We start from the raw sequence: 13,912 nt of genomic DNA, 5'->3' as shown, positions 1-13,912 counted from the left end.
GCCATTTGGTATTACTTGGGAGGTCTAACCTTCTGGTGTTCACTTTTGTGTTGGTGGACAAACCGATAAATTGAGCGTGACAAGAAATAAGCTGTCTCGACCTTTTGTCTAACGTAAAACTTGTATTCTACTTAACGACTTACCGTCTTCCATAACTGTGTTGATGCTGTCTGAATTTGATCAGTCACTATAATGCCGCCGAATGACATTGTGAAGGCTGATTGCAACAGCTCCATCGTCGTCTCTTCGAAGAAACGGTTCCGTATGCCATGATCTGTAGAGATATCTTTGTCAACACCTATATAAAGGCATTAGTCACGTAAGCTGCCTAGACAACCCTCTCTTTTTCCGCCTATCGACCGCTAAAGCCTCAGTCTTCCAAACGGGAGGGTCATAGTAGTCATCGGTCCAACCCAGCACCGCCAACTTCATTTCATCGTTTCCTACCATTTTTGACCTATTTCAATCAAGAAGGCCGTACCTAGAATTATGCCCCCTGCGAGAACGTAGGGAAGGAGACATTTCGACTTAGCAAGGCTCTTGGGATATGTCATAATGGGTCGTCTGTTTAGCCAAGGATGGTTAATATGAGGTCCCTACCAGTATTTAGACGGCCATCACCATTCCGCACACAACGTTCTCTTTTATATATTGCGAAAACTCATTGACTAACTGACTGGGTCAAATCGACGATCATGAACCTGCATTGATGTCTGCACGGCGCGGTTGGTGTAGTGCGACCGCACTAATGGCATTATGCCGACGCACGTCTGTTCACATACCCAAGTAGCCAGGAGAATCTCAGTAGCTGACAGCTGAGTCCTAGCTGATTTCTGTTGCTACACGCGCATCGTCATGGCTCTTTTTCTGCCGCTGTTTGCCTATTCTGCCCTCTGCGGGCAGTTAGGTTAAGCAGTCCAGCTGAGTCTGCCTCATTTCGATCCATTCATTCGATTAGGCTAGTTATTGCTGGCTAGCTCAACTGAACCGACAAGACCTAGCCATTTTTCCTATACGCACCAGTCGCTTGATGGAGGTGATGTGCCAACTCCATCTCCATTCAGCTGCGTTGGGTCCCATGTGCTCACCGCAATACCTGGTTTTCCTTTCTGTCCAACCAACTGGCTGGCTATGGTGTTCATTTGACTGCACAGGTAGAGCGCGCTATTCCTTGCTGCAAAATAAGATGGGTGATCAGACACAAACCAAGCATCTACGGTATGACAGGCCTACATGGTATGGAACCGACAAATGTCAAGCAGGACCGACAAAAGTCAAGCATCAAAGGGACCAACACAAGCGAGGCGGTCTTGTCATGAACATGACTGTTTTTTGTTATTTTTGTCGCTGTTGTCAGCGATCGCCTCGATCAATATTTGCGTTTGTAGACACGTCGGACGACGTTCAGAAAGCCGTCTCTGGGAACCCCGCTGCTACTTATTGGCGGCGATTGATGGCACGTTTCTCTTAGTTCGGATCCCATAGCAAAGCAAGACACTTACACGAAGGGAGTAACCGTCCGCATATGGGTCTGGGCAATCGTATTTGTTTTTAGCATCGATACCCTTTTCGTCATATCATAGCAGGCACGGTTAATCCAAACTCCTGAATACATAGATACAGGTATCTGGTCCACAATTATCGACGGCTTACCCACGATATAGCACCAAATCTAACAAACACCTGCAAACGACGTACTTCCACTCGGTCCCGGACTCCTATCCCCTAGATGTGGCCCTGGCTCTGGCAGAGGCCTCTGTTTGGGTCTCTCTCTGCCGAGCCGACATATACGCATGCTGACTGAGACTCAGCCAAGCAGCATCATATACTTGCATATTGTGTCTTTATGCGTCTCTGCGACCAGTCATGGTCGTCATTATTGGGCTATTTATGGCAACAACAATAACAATAGCAACAACAGTAAGGTCCCGATACAATCCCACGAACTATGCCCATCGTCAATGACAGGAAGAAACAAGAAGTGTAGTCAGCGCACATCTTAGCTAGTGCTGACATCTTGTATCCAATGGCCAAAGACTAATATGATCCTTACCGTCAGTATCGAACACTAGTGAGAAGTTTGATAATTCTACGAACGTCACCTAGACCGGTGATATATATAGCCCGTCGCAACAAACCGACTCAACCACCAACAGCGCCCATCCTCGTTACCCACGACATTTTAAACAATGACAGCGACAGCTACCACAATAAAAACAACATCAACAACAGCCCTAGGAGCAGTGGCGGCATTAGAATCACGCAAGACGGCACGCTGCTGTACTGCGTTAAACTAGCTATTGTTCTGTGTGGCTAGTAGTTTCCAGGAGTCACAATTTTCTGTTGACAGAACTCACACTATTGGCAGCAAATAAAACTGGCTGTCTCCATTTTGTCGATATCATTCTTGGGGAAGAGGAAGAATACCAGCTATATTCCGGCTGCTTCGTCAGTTACCACCAACACCATAGAACAAATGCAAGCAGCCAGATTTTTCATGTTAAAGCTAGGTTCATGGGGCCCCTCCACCCGGCTTAGTTCCGTTCAGTCTGGCTTTATATGCGTAACCGCTATGCCTCGCCGCAGCGATTCCATGGAGCCAGTGTTAACAAACCGTTACTACCTCCACAGCTGTTGTCGTTTTGTTGCTTAGTAGTATCGAGACAGCGACGCCTTACTTCTGACGCTAATCTCATGTAATATACCGTTGCTTACAGTAATTTGGCTGAGCAATGTTAGGAACAGACAACTCTGTCTCCAACTATAGGACACAACGGGCACAACAATTTCTCCTGCTATGGAGCCTGCAATGCTGCTAATGAAGTAGTTCTTTTACCTTGAGCCTTCACTACCGCCTACCGCTTTTCTTGAGAAACTAGCTAGTCTGTAACACTCTAGGCGAAGCGCTGCGTACGGCTAGGTACCGTGGTAACCCCTGATGGTAAGCGAACGATTGAGTCAGCTGGAATTCTAGACGACGATCGAGCGTTTGATCCGTCCGAGCTTAACCTGTCGCACGTAACTTTTCGGCTATTGAAAGTCCAAGGAATTGGGGTCGTGTTAAATTTGCCGTGAGGTTTAGCCCAGAGAAAAGAAAAATAAACACGACCTAGAACTCTGCAATGGTCGAATAGCGAAGGACAGCAAATCGTAAAAACTGTAGTAATTAACGGATAACGAATGGAAGGTCGTAAGAGGATGCATTAAACCAGTGTTTGTTGGCCCGTTGTTGGATATAATCAAGAGTTTTGGGCACGATTCTTTTGTGACGATCCTCATTTTGCGATCTGTGTATAGCAGTGTGTTTTTTCATACGAGTGAACTATATCTATAATTGTTGAACAAAAAAGCAGAGACAAACAACAAACGTTGACTGAGAAACTTCCCGAGTACCTCCGCGTACTGATTATGGATGGCTTTCGGCGAAAGTGAACGTGTTTGGTCGCCAGGTGAAGGTCTCTGTCTAAGTCGGACCCTGGGCCTTTGAACTCCGATACGCTCGATGCGGATAACGAAATCGTGATTTTGTACAGCCACAACTGGTAGTACGAACGTGTACTTTCCCTGATTGCGGATATATCAACACAAAGCATGGTTATCTGTATAGCTTTTGTCTAAGGAAAGCATCTGAGTGGGGGAATATCTTTCCTCAATGAGAACCTTGGTTGACTTGCGAGGTTCTTTCATATATTTCGACGGTGATAATTGTTATGGACTTCTATGCATGTGAAGGACTGCTAATGCTGGAGCTACTGACGAAGAGTAGCACTCAACCTTTGGCCACAAACGAACCCCTAAAGCGATATCGTCAATTAGGCTGGTGTGGTGGTATTCCGTTATTTTAAATAACAGAAAAACACAAGAAAAGCAAATATGATTTGTCGCAAAATTGTTTGCACTGACTTGTAGAAAAAGATCAAATGCACATTTTCTGCTATAACCAGTTCCAACAACAAAACTAGGTTCCACAAACTGCCTGGGCCACTCCCTTGCTCAGTTTCAAACCTTTACCCATCGACACCCTCAACATCAAGTGGCAAAGTAACCCTTTTCTACCGGTACTTGCAGAGACTGCGAGGACTCCTGGAGTGTCGTTATTTCACCCACATGCGTTGGTCTTAAATCGCACTGCGTACTGCGTGTCCGCCGGCTCAAATTTAGGTCCTCGGTTCAGGCTCTCGGGTTAGTCGGGCTCTTTGGCTCCTCGTGTTCCTGCTGTTGATGCCGCCAGCCTTCGAGCGATTCGTTCATATATTTGCACTGATACCAACATACGCATGAAGATTAGCATCGTGGCCTAACCTACATCCCGACATACTTGCTTCTCCCCTGTGATGCTATCTCTCGCTCTTTGTAGTTCACTTTGACATTCCGTTTAGCCATTACGCAGTGTTTCCTGTAAATCTGATAAACAAGGGAGCAGCTACCTAAAACTCTCCCGTATTGTAAACGGTGCTCGCAGGGGGATACAAATAGGAACGAAAGGTCCTAACAGCGGCAGTAGCCGCCGGAGCCTCAGCGCGTACGAAGAGTCGAAGCAAAAGAGACGCCGTTATTATTTGTTTGCTCGCTCCTCAAAGGGGCGGCTGCTTTCCGGGCCATAGGACACCCTAAATAGGCCAAAACACAGAGAGAGAGAGAGAGAGAAGATATGACAAAAACGTTGTTTTTTTCGACGTCCCATTTAGAGCCATCTGTCATGTCCTTACTTTCCACTGTGTAGTTAACCGCTTGTCCAGATTTCAATCGCGTGTACTGACATGTTCTAGTAGCTCGAAAGTAAAACCGCACAAGTGGGAATCGAGGACAGAACAATTGCAGAGAATTGTCAGTAACTCTGGCGAATTTGTGCCGGTCGCTTCGCCGCGATGTAATAAGAAGGGCAAAGGTTTAATCGTTAGGGGCAAGCGGCCAGACAAGGAAGAGACGTCGCCGGACTTAAAAGGGAGCCCTTAGCGCAGAGGGGTTTGAGGTGTTAGAGACCCTCCATAATACGTTACAACGATACCTATCACGGGAGAGCCCCTGAACAGGCTACACAGGATGGACAAAAGCTGAACCGATATGAGGGTAGACGAATCGACAACCTAGAAACGATCTCGTCCGGGAGAAAAGAACCGCAGAAATAGCTATTACTGGAAGTGTTAGCGAGGGCGGTATACGCAAAAGGTAGCGTGTAGGAGTCAACTTCGGCTAAGGATAATAGAACATGCGTGACGTTTAGGGAAAACGGAACAAACGGAACCAAAAGCTCGTCTAATACGTATAATTCTATAATAATGATACTGTAAAAACCTCGTTCGACGCTGCGCATGCCACTTGCATGCTATCAGAATCTGGTGTCAATTGAAGAACAAGTGAACAAAGAGGAACTCTTAAAAACGTATGCCGATGGTGGCGCCGTTGTCTGTCCGCCGACGGCATCGAAGTCATGTAATAATCTAATCGACGTAAATATTTTTCAATAAGAACGTTGACCTCACCGTCAACCATGGCCACTCTGCAAGCGTACCGAGACATTTCAAAGTCTACAACGCCAAAGACATTGTTGCTTTTGGGGGCTAACATGAAGGAGACTGATTCAGCACTTCCATACACTCGTCACAAGGCACAGAGCATCGGTGGCAGCAGTGCGTGTGACAGCACAATTTTACGGAACCCGCACGTGCTTCTACGAACGGTGAATTCCTTAGAGGATCGTAGGCTCCGAGAACGAATCAGAGATAGAACGATTTCAACATCGGCGAATCGTGTAGACACCGCAAAGCATCCAGTGAAACGGGGGGTTAATCAGCCTCAGCCGTGGAAGCTGGAGACAAAAGACTTCATCAGAGACTCCGACATGGACTCGTTCGAGAGCGTAAGCGAGGAGGATGCGAATCGAAGAGAAATTGTGGAAGCCCTTGGGCCACTGGCGAAAGCCGTCTCGCCGCTTTTAGCTGTTCGGTCGAGGTATACGCACATATGCGATAATATACAATATTAAAATACAACATAGATGAGATAGATATGGCAATATCTGTTCGACTTGCGTGAGCCACCTAAAAATACGGTCAGACTTTGTGAAAGCAAACATAACGTTGGACAATGGCGACACTACTAGTGTGATAATAAAATAACATCCAATGAAACAATAGCCTTCGAGGTTTCTAAGATTTTATAATAGTCACAATTCAATGACTGGGGTTGCTTGCCTTTACGTGTATGACGCCTTCACCAAATACGATTGGTATATCCGCTCAAGATATTTTATAAGAGACATAATAGTTTGTATTTTAATGAAATACGAACGATTTAGTTACCATTGATATCATCGTAGGCATGTAGGATTATTGATGCGATAAAGATTCCACGTTCTGAATATTTTTTCCAACAAGTGTTTCTACATCTTACTACTAATGTGCACCACTCTAGTGTGCCTGTTTTTAAATAGAGCTCGTTACACAGGTCCAATGATCTATTGCTAACCAGCTTTGTTAAGATTAAGTATAGTCGTATATATATATATATATATATATATCTAACAGGTGTAAAATGAAAAGATATTTCACTTTATAAATATATATCTGGATACACCATTACGAACTCTTCTTCACCGATCATTAATATAGTACATTTTTAGGTGTATGAACAAATTACTGCAAACGCTATGACAATGTATCAATAGGTCCTTGTCATCACTAGGGAAGTTTCAGTGTATTCGATTCACTCTGATTATTTACAGGGAACAGCCTATGTTTTCGACGAAGGCGCATGTGTTCCACATTGATCCGAAGACGAAACGCTCGTGGATTCCAGCCTCTAGCCATGCCGTGGCTGTTTCGTTCTTCTTTGACGCCTCTCGCAACCTTTACCGAATTATTTCAGTTGAGGGCACCAAGGTACGCGCTTAGCTGTCATTAACTAATTCACTGTAATTCATCAAAAAAAACATAGACACAAAATAAAAATACATTTAAATGCCTAGTGTGTTAGCCAATTTGAACCAAACGCTTTTTACTCGGTTCTGTTCGACACTTTTCGGAGCTAGCTAGACGCGCATATCGTTTGCAATACTGTGCCTTAAGTTACTAAACTTTATTCTTCAGTTCACTGAGAGGTCGCAACGTTTCAATAAGCCAGTGACTTGTGACGGGCCCACAATCCCATAAATTTCTTTTTGTTTTTACTTCTTGCCATGACTCCGTCCTTAGCTTCTCTATTGGGAACTGCAGCATTTTACGAAGAGCTTGTTGGGCACAAGAAATAGCGAGTCGGCGTTCGGCACCCGTACGGCAGTACGAACCCAGTCACTGCTTGCATTTAACTATATGACTCACTAATGGATAAATAATCAGCGAGATCAAAGTCGTCAGAATAGAAAAGTGTTGTTTCCTTTTCATATATACCCCTTTCACTACAATTTCCACTTTGAGGTCTTGTGACTTCTCTAAAAGTTGTCTTTAACAAGTACAAATTTCCTTAGTTAGCTCTATGTTTCAAGTCGAACCTTTGCCGTAATTGCTCGCTGGTTGAAATGAGCTAGCCATGGCTAGTTATTCTATTTTAGGAGTTCTGTAGCTTTTTGACTGGTATCACTATTTGTAATCGATCGAGCCAATGTTATGGCTCCCATTAAGCAGAAAAAGCGCAGGAAGGTCAGAAACACGACTTGTTTGCTTCCTTAAAGCCCAAAGCTCTACCTATATAATACGAGACTGTATCAAAGTGCGACGAACATCATAGGAAACGTCGACAAGTTTGGCTAAGTCTATGGCGCTCTAAATGATATTGAGTGCTGCCTTTTAGATTAAAACATTTGCCCCCGCAATCCAAGACTTGAATACTGCTATAGATGTAGCAGTCCAAGTTTGTTTGATGTAACTCAAAGAGTAATGGGCTTCAACAGTAACAAATCGCAATAATTAACTTCGGCAACTCAACTATATCGGAACCCTTATATGTCTGCCTCACTTATTGACAGCAAGAAGTACACTCTGGTCATTGGAAGTGTCCGTAAACGAAACTAACTTTGTTAAACTACGCTATATAGATGCACCAAGTGTTATCGTGACTAAGCCATTTGGAGCTGCCAAGCTCAAAATCGCAGTGGATGAACCCACGGCGGCGTTTGAGTTCATCATAGATATAGGCACAACTCCGTGATATTATAGTACGTTGTTTTTTTGCCAATAATAGGCGGTAATTAACTCGACGATCACACCTTCAATGACATTCACCAAAACCTCACAAAAGTTTGGCCAGTGGTCGGACATTCGAGCCAACACGGTCTACGGGCTTGGTTTCCAGACAGAACCAGATCTCAATCAGGTAAGATAACATCCACTTCATGTTGGGGGCATACTGGCCGATTACTGGAAGGATCATATCATTAACCTAAACTTTAAAATGTCTACTTTATTGCGCCTTTTCCCTCTTCTCGCCCCTATAATTCAATGATGAGCATCACTCACGTTTTGTGCATCAGCGTAAAAGCGTTATTATAGCGACAATATTATTTTGTGGCGCAGTTTATCGAAAAATTCCAGGAAGTGAAGGAAAAAACTCGAGTGGGTCACCCTCAAGTTCAGAAAGGTGCAGCAAATGGCGGTGCGTCGGGCAACGAGGGATCGCCGAGCTCAACACTTGTTCGCGCCGCTCAAACCAACGTTCAAGGCCATCCAGGACATCCTAGTGTGGCACTCGCGGCAACCCTTGATACTGGTGGCCTCGCCGAGGACAGCCCAAAGCATAAGGCTGGCCAGGGGGGCCAAGGGGCACAACCAGCTAATCAGCTACCACAGTCTACGGTTGAAGCGCAACTTCGATACGAAAACGATAGGCTCAAACTTGCTCTGGCACAAAGGTACGCGTATACAGTCATTCATAGAACCGCAACGAGAACATCATTAAATGGCTTCTAGCGCACCATTCTTTAGCAAAAGCTTTTGTTAACCTATCCCTTCTTTACTGCCAAAAAAAATTGCATGCGATAAATCTGTACTTTATACAAAGTATGGATTTTTAATAAACTATACAGTAATTTACTATCTCGGCATATATATATGCCGAGTATCATAAATAATGCGTATTACATCGTGTGGAATAGAATTTGCGACAGAACAACCGGCCATATTTCTTGAACCGTCCTTAAGTTAGGTGCATTGCTTCAGATAATACTAACGTGGTGTAAATGAATCTCTTGTTGAAATGTGTCTGCTCAGTTCGGCAAATGCCAAAAAGTGGGAGGTGGAGCTGCAGACGCTAAAAAATAATAACGCTCGACTAACAGGCGCTCTTCAGGAGAGCACCGCAAACGTTGAGGAATGGAAACGTCAGTTGCACGCCCTTAAAGGTGAGAAGGGCAACCAATGCATCTAAGAACTACACGTTTGTATATCTAAACGTATTCAATATACTTAACGTAATGAAGACTGCAAATGCCGCATCGCCGTTTTTTTTTCGCAATCGGATTGCTTCAGATGAGAATACGAAGATGCGGTGTAGAGAGTTGGAAATTGAGGCGTCTCACGGAAATCAAGAAGCGCTCACGGAGCTCGGCAGGGAATTGGCTGTACTTCGGCAACGTAACGAAGGTCTTGATGCCGAACTTCGTCAAAAGGAAAAAGCAATCGAAACTCTTCGGGCGGCTGTACAAACGGGATCCGGCCAACACCAAAACGAGCGACACAAAGTTAGTAGGCGTCTTTCTGTCCTGCTAAAGTTTCAAGCAGAAAGAGACAGTCGTTTAAAAGCATCAATTCCTCTCCTTAATTCAAATAGAGTCTATGTGCAAAACTAATACTTAATAAATTCGGTCATTATATTATATTTGAAGAAAATTCTAGGTAATAATGCCACGTTATATCAACATCGCATAGGACGCCAACGAAACACACAGATCCTGCCCAGTTGGATACAAAAATACTACTCAAATGAAAACAGATACGCTGAACAATGCACCTTTACACTTCCAAAAATTTCAATTACCTATTTTATCTGCAATTATCTCCTTTCACTGGCTTTAGTCTGCCTTTCCAAGAAATTCTCTAACGCCCCTATTTTTTAATCATAAAAAAAAAAAGTATTTTACGTTTGGTTCTACTACCTTAATTGCCTCAGCCTTAATGGCCGCCTCTAACGTCCGGTTTCGCAGTTGGGTCACACCACGTCTCCGTAAATTTAGTAGACAGACTCATCATTACTGCGCTTTCACGAGGTCATACTCTTTTGTACTAACTTATGAGCTTATTATTGTCAAAATTTTTCCCCTTTACTCATTAGGCATTGTTGGCCGAAAACGACAGTTTACGAATATCCGTCTCCCGGATGCAGGAACAGCTCGACGCTCAGTTACGGTCGTCTGGCGCGGCGACACCTGGCGTCTCAGCCCGCCAGCCTGCCCTCGAACAGTTGAGCGCTCGACTCGAGAGTAAAGTCTCGGAACTGCGTGATTTGCAGACCGAGCTTGCAGCATTGGTTTTCGCTCCACCACCACCCCCGCAAACGACCAGTACGGATTCGACGGCTGGGCCATCCTGAGGCCCGGCTTTACCAGGGTCGCCCTGGTCAACCGGTTTTAGGGCGTCCCCCGATCTGCCTGTACCATTGCCTTCGATGCTGGCTCAGGTACAAGCAGGGCTAACTGGGACGCTCTTTGGTCAAGGGCAGCATCCCCCACAACATTATTCCAGTCATGAGGTGCTCCTTAAATAGACACGACGAATAATTATAAATTAACTCTGATGGTGAGAATGCGATGGAATGGCAAAAAGTGCACGGAGAAAAGATCATCCTCATCACCGATAATAACATACCAATAGTGAAGGTAACAAATGCTAACTAACGTTTGCTGCAAATGATCTGGAATTGCAACCAATACCGAAACGTGCGTAACTCCTTACAACATGAATCCAATATGTACAATATATGCTGAAACAAGGATGGTATCGTTAACATTTAAGGATGACCTGTCCACATAATGTGTTGCTGCGAGCTCTATCGTTCATTGTACTTGCTCAACCACTGAAGTCAAAAGGAGAGGGTCAAAAAATAAAAGCGTAAACAAATAAGAAAGTATTGATGGATTAGTTAGACCGAATGACTGACAAAGCAAGGATACGGATATATTTACAGGGACAAGCACATCTTGCCCGCGCTTCAATGAAGCAGACGAAATTATAGAGCATAACAACCCCGATGTGTCGTTGTCGCCTGCTAGAGCTCTCATTCCTCTTGAATTGGTTGAAACTGCATACAATTTTCAGCATTTCGTATAAAAACGCAAACAGAAGGAGGTTTATTTCGCTGTTAATAATAGTGTAATAACTTGCACATGCAGTGCCTGAGTGTGAGCGTGAACATGGACGTCACGCCGTCTAATACATGAAATAAATATAGATATGAATATATTTATATATTATGTATAAGTAAACCAGCGATGAATGTCAACCATAAGCGGTATGCGCACCAATGTGACCAAAATAAAGTATATATATATATATACATTCGACGTGACGCAAAAGAGTGACGTGCTATAGGTTTCTAATAGAGGTAGATATGTAAAGACGAAAGATTGTTGCGAAACTCAAGCACAAAGGCGGGTACTGTAGTTACGGTATCTTTATACGAAGCGATGAAAAATATAACAAATTGGTTAATTACAGATTAATAGGTAACATTTATTACTCGAGAAAATGCTTGAGATCTTCCGAAGCTTTTCTTGATTTCTGCACAAAAAAACAAGACAAAATGGCGACTTCTGCTAACCCACTTTTGCGTTACTCCCTTCTTACACGATGGGTTACTATAGGCGAACGAGGTCCACAAAACGAACATTAGAAATAACATAACAAATGAGTAAGAGGAACAACAGAGAATCGATGAACGTCGATGCACTCAAAATACGCCGACAAACCGATCGGCCCTAACTCCCAGCGAAGTATCGGCCGTCGAAGTCAACCATAAAGACGAATGATGACCTTAGGAAGCTTATGGAAAAAAAAAGGAAAACGTAATATGTATTCACAAGATCAAGCTAAACACCGAACGCCATCGAGTCACTTGCGGTCTCAACTTGTCTTTTTTATATCGTTTCCCGTCTTTATTATTGCTACCTCCTGCGGTTTGCGGTTCGTCATCTGTGTACAATGGCTCATGCGTTTAAAGCTTAGCAATAGACGCCTAGGGCTTCAATTGACAAAGTCCTCCTTTGATCCATATACACCGCCTCTCTCTCCCTCCGTTTCGATAAAAGGGATATCTCACAACGATGAACGGACGAGTTTAGGGCGTATACTGATTCCAGTAAAGTTGAATCGAAGCGTGGTTAACGTCTTTAGTAGCGTGGCCTACAACCCTTTGTAAACCATTCCATATCGATGTAATAGTGGGAAGCTGCGGTCAATATAGTAGCTAAAGATGTGACTTAGCGGGAAATCAAGCTAACTGAAAAAAGAGGAGGTTAGATTTAGTGACGAGAAGTCGAGCTGAGAGCGGCATTAGTTTTCCGTGTAGTCTATAGGATGAAGATTCCTCGTTTCATCTAAGCTCAAGATTAAATATCTGTTAAAAAACAAAACTGCTGTATGGCGAATAATCCACCCCCTCGAATACCCGACCGCCCACCACCTGTTAGATTTTTTCGCAATGTTTCGCGTTACAAGCATAGAAGGAGGGCAAAGTTTTTGTGATTATCTACTACGACTAATAACTGGTTATGGATCAACAAAAAGGTTTTAGCGTTGTGGAAACTAGGGTTACTCTAAGGACACTAAGCCATATGTCTGCACGCACTATACCACTTGTTAAAATGCTTATATATCATCAAGCTAAAATGAATCTATAACCAAAAGCAATGCGTAAAGTCCAGTTGCACAACTTATCGAAGACGATATATGGCAGGCGAATTTATATAAAGTATTTGGTGCATTTGCGCAATATCGGTTTGTTGCGGTAATTCGTAAAAACAGATTGACCGATTTAGTTAGCTACTCCGAGTTAGCCCTCTTTATTTCAGGCTCAAATAACGTTTCAGCTAAGAGAAAAATATAACGTGGGACTTACAAAGAGAAATGCCTGGTAGCAACCGTTAGTATTAGTATTACAGCGAACTGAGCAGAACGTTCACACTTAGATCCATGTAGAAATCTTGTCATTCCTATAAATGTATATATCCGTGTACGGGGTAGGTGAACGAGAAAGGAAGCCGTGATAGGGATAGCTTGCTGTCGTTCTATTTGCATCTACTTGTTTAAACCCCCTGCCCAGGCTGGATATTGGGCTGGTAATGATTTTTTTGTGTAGTTGAGAAGCGCAGGCAGCTAGTTGCAAAAGTCATTCTATTACCATGTAGTGACAACGTAAATAGCGGGTATCTAAAAGCAACCGTCCTTACGCCAGTGCCTATTAAACGTTTTTCTTTTGAGAACAATTTCGCCTAATCTAGACTTTACTACGTACAAGCGAAACAGCACAGAGACAACACGATTTTGAAAGCGTTGAAAGAAACGAGCTAAGAACTTAACCGTGTTAAACAGTTTTTCCTCTCGCATTGCTTGCCTTGAGGATCGATTCAGTTCGAAATATCGTACGATCCTTAGCTTGCCACAGGCATCAATTGCGGAGAGAGAATCTTTCTTAGAGAAATAGTCGTGTCCGCGAATATAACCTCCGAAAAGACTCCCGCCGAAAAGTTTCTTCTAGTCTGCAATAGCCGTGGAATACCGCTCAGTATAGCATCCTACTCAACTCTTCTCAGCCATCGGAAATCGTCGTAGTCCATGATCCCCTCATACGACGTAACCCTGGTTATCCGTTCAAATGAAACAGTTAGCGCGCTTGCATAAACTCGGAGCCAGCCAATTAACTAACTTAAGCTGAAGGGAGAGCCCTATTTAAGCTGACTGTGACAGTAACTTAGTACGTTCTGCTA

General features: G+C 43.8%; 1 protein-coding gene and 1 long non-coding RNA gene across 5 annotated transcripts in view; one reads left to right on the top strand and one right to left on the bottom strand.

Annotated features, from left to right (window-relative positions):
- Positions 1-1,154, bottom strand: part of LOC147752892 (uncharacterized) — a 4,633-nt gene extending 3,479 nt beyond the window's left edge. For all 3 annotated transcript variants that reach the window (XR_015312834.1, XR_015312835.1, XR_015312836.1), the window contains exon 1: positions 144-1,154. This is a non-coding gene — a long non-coding RNA (uncharacterized LOC147752892). The remainder of the gene's footprint in view (positions 1-143) is intronic.
- The window catches only part of LOC111264844 (homer protein homolog 3), a 51,059-nt gene extending 38,139 nt beyond the window's left edge, over positions 1-12,920 (top strand). The window contains exons 1-7 of one of the 2 annotated variants that reach the window (XM_022841049.1): positions 5,477-5,952; positions 6,725-6,881; positions 8,179-8,310; positions 8,511-8,845; positions 9,204-9,334; positions 9,462-9,673; positions 10,264-12,920. In XM_022841049.1, the coding sequence (XP_022696784.1) occupies positions 5,492-5,952; positions 6,725-6,881; positions 8,179-8,310; positions 8,511-8,845; positions 9,204-9,334; positions 9,462-9,673; positions 10,264-10,521 (1,686 nt within the window). In that variant the 5' untranslated portion in view covers positions 5,477-5,491 and the 3' untranslated portion in view covers positions 10,522-12,920. Of the gene's footprint in view, positions 1-5,476; positions 5,953-6,724; positions 6,882-8,178; positions 8,311-8,510; positions 8,846-9,203; positions 9,335-9,461; positions 9,674-10,263 lie in introns of those variants that run through there. The other variant, XM_022841050.2, reaches the window with a different exon arrangement.
- The last annotated feature ends 992 nt before the right edge of the window (positions 12,921-13,912 follow it).

Source organism: Varroa jacobsoni, unplaced genomic scaffold, assembly GCF_002532875.2.
Source record: "Varroa jacobsoni isolate VJ856 unplaced genomic scaffold, vjacob_1.0 scaffold_904, whole genome shotgun sequence".
NCBI lineage: Eukaryota > Metazoa > Arthropoda > Arachnida > Mesostigmata > Varroidae > Varroa > Varroa jacobsoni.
This window is presented reverse-complemented; position numbering and strand designations above follow the sequence as displayed.